This window comes from Pteropus alecto, unplaced genomic scaffold (assembly GCF_000325575.1).
Source record: "Pteropus alecto unplaced genomic scaffold, ASM32557v1 scaffold138, whole genome shotgun sequence".
Lineage (NCBI taxonomy): Eukaryota > Metazoa > Chordata > Mammalia > Chiroptera > Pteropodidae > Pteropus > Pteropus alecto.
Genome location: NW_006441525.1, coordinates 782,000 through 787,999, shown reverse-complemented (window position 1 = coordinate 787,999; position 6,000 = coordinate 782,000). Strand labels below are relative to the sequence as shown.

At 38.5% G+C, this 6,000-nt stretch overlaps 1 protein-coding gene and 1 pseudogene across 4 annotated transcripts in view; one reads left to right on the top strand and one right to left on the bottom strand.

Annotated features, from left to right (window-relative positions):
* Positions 1–245: 245 nt before the first annotated feature.
* The window catches only part of ERCC6L2 (ERCC excision repair 6 like 2), a 118,157-nt gene continuing 112,402 nt past the window's right edge, over positions 246–6,000 (top strand). The window contains exons 1-2 of one of the 4 annotated variants that reach the window (XM_025051663.1): positions 246–736; positions 4,511–4,935. In XM_025051663.1, coding sequence (XP_024907431.1) covers positions 691–736; positions 4,511–4,935 — 471 coding nt within the window. In that variant the 5' untranslated portion in view covers positions 246–690. The remainder of the gene's footprint in view (positions 737–4,510; positions 4,936–6,000) is intronic. The other 3 variants (XM_025051664.1, XM_006918812.3, XM_015594783.2) reach the window with 3 other exon arrangements.
* LOC112485409 lies at positions 3,559–3,677 on the bottom strand (annotated as a pseudogene).

Here is a 6,000-nt window from a genome sequence, read left to right as displayed (position 1 = left end):
TATAAGCCAGAATGCCAAGATCGCGGGGAAGACCGTCTCCTGCCAAGCCGCCACCTTTCTTACTGGTCCTTATAACACTACAACAGGACCAAGAGCACAAATATCTATCTTCCTGCCTCCCTTACGAGCTACAACATCGCGCGCCACAAGAGCGAGCAATATCAGACCTCGCGATACTTGCAATTATCATAGATCTTTGTGCTGCAGTCCTGCGGGAGGAGACTGCAGAAAGATTGCTACGCCCATGTAAACCAAGATTCTGTTCTCGTGAGAACCCGATGACAGTTCAGGAGCTCGTTCTCGCGGGATTTTCTGAGTCAGGGCTGGAAGTTGCGGTGGGCGGTAAAGAGAGGCCCAAGTCTGAGAGGGAGGATTAGGGTTCGACCTGCCTACCTGCTGTACTCTCTCGGCGGTGGACCCTGAAACGACTAGGTGAGCGCCGCCTTGTCAACCTTCCAGCGTCTTCCGGCTCTGCTGCTGCCTCGGATGCCGCCATCCCTTTTCCCTGGACCCCGCCGCAAACTGCACCTTCTCTCCCTGTGGCTCGAGCTCTAGGAGGGCGATGTACGGAGGACGGCGGAAGGTGGTGGTGGCCGCGGTTAGGCCGTCTGCTCGCCTCCTCTTTGCGGTCCTCCGCGATTTGTCTGGTGTCAAAATTACCCAGGCTGCCAGGCCCGTCCCCCTTGCCAGATGGATCTCTCTGCCCCGAAGCCTCGCGCAGAAACCGCCGGCAAAGGTATAAGCTCCGAGCTCGCCTCTCTGCTGACACCTGTCTTTACTGCGCCAGTTTGGAACCGTTTCTGCCGGTTCCTTAAGGGTTGGTGTTTCACTCTGTGGCTCCTCTGAGTGACAGCAGGAGATTGTGAAACTCTCCAAGTCTGAGATCAATTCTTTGCGACTCAGTGCTGAGACCCCGAACTCTGGAATCATACTGCTCCTGGATCTAGTGCTAGCTCAGACAGTTACTTCCTGAGCAAAATTGAGATCATTGCTGAGTTCTTGTGATTATTAAATAAGATGGTTTATGCAAAGCACTTATGAGACCCAGCGTCAGGCCCATAGTAAGCTCTCAGTAAATATTTGATATTTTTATTCTTTATCCTTGTATGTCCCAGTTCTTTGTGAATGGTAGTTTGTTGTTGTTGTTAAGTAGATTAAAAAAAAAAAAACGTTGAGGTATTTAGTTCACTTTACTTTATAGCACAAAGAGCTTAATATATGATGTCCTGAGGGCCTTACATTCCGCCTTTAAGGAGTTACCAAGAGGGTTTAAGGAGGGTGTGGTTATCTGTCATAAGTCATCTGCGATGCCTTCTTGCCCTCGAATTAATAGATTTCATCATTTATAGTGATATAACAAAGCTCATGGGCTCAGAGGTGGGAGCATGCTTGCCATGGTGAGGAAGAGCAAGGAGGCCAGTTTGGAATGCAAGAGGGAGAAAGGGTCAGAAGTGAATGAAGTTAGAGGAACCCAGGGACCAGATCATAAGAAACCTTACGCTCACCCTCCACCCCTATTTAATCCACCAGGAAATTCTCCCAATTTAAGCTATTTGTTCTGGAGTTTGAATACTGAAAGATTTCAGCCCTAGCCCAAAGTTAGCTGAATATATTTAGTTTTAGAAATTATACAAAGTCAGGAACCAAATAGATTTCCATTAATCGTGTGAAGGCCATAGGCCTTTGCATATGCTGTACCCTCTGACTGACGTATTCTTCCGAGACCTTCTTCCCTTTTAAATTATGTTTCCTCGGTATTTCTTTCTCATAACATACTGTTCTTTTCTTCTGGAACACTTATTACAATTTCATGTTCGTGAACTCTTTAATAACTCTTTCCTTCAGTAGATATTAAGGATCTGTGAGATCAAGGATGTATTTTCATTAAAAAATTGAGTATATGTTTATTAAATGCCTACTGGTGTGTTGCTTGTGGGGATAAAATTTTTTAATAATACAGACATTTTCTTGGAAAGGAAATTACTTTCTAGTGAGACAGATAAAAACAAGTAAACATGGTAATTAAACATTGTGATATGTGCTATGAAGGTAATAAAATACTGAGATAGAGAATAATGGAGTATCCTACTTTAAATAAGGTGGTCAGAGACAAAATCTCTGAGACATAAAAACAGCTGAGAGAAGACCTGCTTAGCATGTTTGAGTCAAGGGAAAATTTGACAGATTATGTTGGAGAGGTAAGTAGAGGCACATCATACTGGGGCTTGTAAGCTACAGTAAGGAGTTTGGATTTTATTTGTAGTGGATGGTTATTGAAAGATTTTAAGTTAAAGATTTGTTAATTTATATTTTTAAATAATCATTATTGCTGCTATGTGGAAAATGGATTGTAGGAGGAAATTAGTGGCAGCAGAGAAAATGCTTAGTAATCTATAGCAGTACTTTCGGAGGAAGGTAAAGTTAGGGCAGAGGTTTGCAAACTACCATTGTGGGTCAAATCTGGCCTAACATTTTTTTCATAGATAAAATTTTGTTGGAACACAGCCATGCCCATATGTTTATGTGTTTGTGTTACAAGGGCAAGAGAGAGGATAGCCTGCAAAATCTAAAATGACAAATAGCTAAAATATGACTCTACAGAAATAATTCTCCAGCAGTTTTTTGAGAGAGATGGTAGCATGGAGGGAAATGATACATATTTGAAGTAGAACCAGCCAGACATTCTGATGGATTGGAAGTAGGGAGTAATATAAAAAGAAGAATAAGGGCTAATTAAAAAGTTTCCTATCTTGAAAAGTTGGTTAGACGATGACGCCATTTAATCACTATATTTTTTCTTTTTTTTTTTATCTTTTTTTTTTCATTTTGTGTGGAAGAATATTTGGTTAATTATTGGCAGAAAATTGCATGTGTTGAATAATAAATTAATGAATTAGGTCTTTAAAATTAGTAGGCATTTGCTGAGTAGGCAAACAAATGTGAAACTGAAATAATGTATTAAGAATTGCTATAGTGGTTAATTTAGGTTTTAGGCTCAAAAAGTACTATTTTGAAAATAAGGCCCATTGACCTATCTGTTATTCTTGTACAGTGGATCAGAGTTTTAGTTTCACATTTAAACTGTCTTTTAGAATAGTATACCAGTTCTCAGATAGTTTAAATCCAAAGATTAGAGTGAAAGAACAGATTTTTCTCTGTGTACTTCTGATTGTTATGCAAAACACAACCTCACCAAAGTTAGTGGGAATAATGGTTTTACTTTGAAGAAACAACTGATGAGAAATAGCATAATGAGCAATTTTTGCATAAGAGAGGATAGACATACTAGTTATATTATAATCATGAATGTTATAAAAACCAAACTTGAAATCATCAAGAAGAACCCAGGAAACTACCAGTAGTTATCTGATCTCAATGAGAAATGTGTGAGAAAAATAATTTCTACAGTTTTTACAGTTGTAGCCATATAATTCCTTGGGGATTCTTTTTTTGAGGGGGCGGGGGGAGGGGCGAGGCAACGCTTGGTTGACCTCACAGATTACAAGGACCTTGTCAAGTTTACAATCCCTTTTTTTAAAATTTTTTTTTTATTTTTTATGCCTATAGCATCCAGTCTTCCTAGGTGGTCTCTCATCCAAGTACTAACCAAGCCCAACCCTGCTTAGCTTCCGAGATCAGACGGGATTGGGCTTGTTCAGGGTAGCATGGCCATAGACCAGGATTCTTGTTATAATAAATTATATTTGTAACATTGTTTTTACTTAATTTCCTCTATTTGGTATTTTTTAATTTACCAATATTATACTCTGTAGAGACTCCCCACCCCACTCATAGTGCTATATTTTCTGAATAGAAAATAAAATAGCTGTACAGTTAAGGACAGAATAAATTAATTTATACAGAGGTAAAACTCTTCAAAAACATAATAGAATCTTAGCAAAAAGAGACCTTAGAATTCATCTCTTTTTTAAGAACCTCAATTCTTCAAAACTTTGGAAGGAAAAGTTGTAACAAAGCTGGTACCCATCATTGGTGGTTCCCTTGGTTAATTGTACACATATTAAGGCAACAGTTTAGAAGCAGGAATATTAACAGAAGAAACAGCTGTCTCCAGAGAAAGAAAATAGAATTACTACAAAAAAGACGGAAGAATCACAAAAGCATACATAAGTTATGTTCGTTAGTCATCGTGAATATTTAAATCAGTGATTCTCCCCCCTGGCTGTGCTTCAGAACCACCTTGGAATTCAACAATAACCAAAGTAATAAAACCAGATACCCATGGCCAATATCCACTGAATCAGAATGAACAGAAGTAGTATCCAAGCATGTATGGGGAGTTTATGACATAGCCAGATTGAGAACTACTGGAAGTAAATGATGTACCACTTATTCTGCTTTTTATAGAACATCTGGTGATATGTTTTAGGAAAATATATATATCATAAGTATAATTTATCTTGTTTCAGTTATTTGGGAAGAGTGTTTATGTGAGGTGTTACTTTATAAACTAAATTTGTAAACTTCGTTTTCTTCTTCATTATTACAGACATATGGCATCCAGGAGAAAGATGTCTTGTCCCTTCTCCAGAAAATGAAAAACTTTGTGAAGCAAGCATAAAATCTATCGTAGTAGATGAAAATGGGAAGTCATTTGCAATTGTCTTATATTCAGATTTTCAAGAAAAGAAAGTACCTCTGAAAAAACTTCAAGAAGTAAAATCTGTCAAAGATTGCTCCCGGAATTACATATTTGATGATGAAGATTTAGAAAAACCTTATTTCCCAGACCGAAAATTTCCATCAGCTGCTATTGCATTTCCATTATCTAAAGATGGAGAGTCTATTCCTTATACTATTAATAGGTATTTGAGAGACTATCAAAGAGAAGGAGCCCAGTTTCTTTATGGACACTTCATCCAAGGAAGAGGGTGTATTCTTGGTGATGACATGGGACTTGGAAAAACAGTACAGGTAACTATTTTAATAACTTTATAATTAAAATTTAGTAAAGTCATTATGAGTAGATACCATATGCAGATCTCTATTTGTACTCCCATTTCTTATGGTAGCCAGTGTGTGTGTGTGTGTGTGTGTGTGTGTGTGTGTGTGTGACCCACTTGACAGTTAAGTCCTCAAGGTTAAAGATAGTGCCTTAGTCATCATTTTATCCTCAGTAATTACATAGTATTTATGAAATATATTATTCAAAATAATGTTTTGGTATAATTTAGCTTGATAATACTAGTACTAAGATATTAATTATATTTACAAAGTAGTTTAACCGTCTCAGTAATACTTTATGAAAGGGAAGTATTCTGACATTTGTTAAGCTGTATAACATGGTTAAATTGATTTCTTATAAGCCTTTTGTGCATATTGTATCAGATGTTTCTTAATCTGGAATCCCTGGGCCAGTGGGAATTCTACTGGTAGACTTCGGAGAGGCCTTCTATTTCCTTAAAATGTGTGTCAGAATTTGGCCATGTACTACATACTTTTCTGCAGAGAGGATCTGATAGTTATCTATTGCTGTGTAACAAGTTACTCCAAAATTCAGCAGCTTAAAATGATACACATTTATCATATTACAGTTTCTGTGGGTGAGAAATCCAGGTGTAGTTTAGCTAGGTCCTCTGGCTCTTCCTCTCACAAAGCTGCAGTCCTTTCTTGGAATAGGGAGGAGTCACTCTCTGGCTCACATGGTTTTTGGCGGGATTCTGTTCCTTGTAGGTTGTTAGACTGAGGCCTCAGTTTCATGTGAGCCATTCATGAAGGCCTTCCCTTGGTTCCTTGCCACATGGGCCTCTGCATGGAGCTTTTCATGTGGCAGCATACTTCACTTAGGATAGCAAGTGAGAGGGCAAGAGAGAGCACTAGTAAAACAGAAATTATGGTCCTTTGTAACCTAATCACAGAAGAGACAACTTATCACTTTTGCCATGTTCATTTCATTAGTAGCAAGTTGCTAGATTGAGTCCGTCCATACTCAAGGAAAGATTAAACATGGTTGTGAATACCAAGAGGTGGGGATTATTG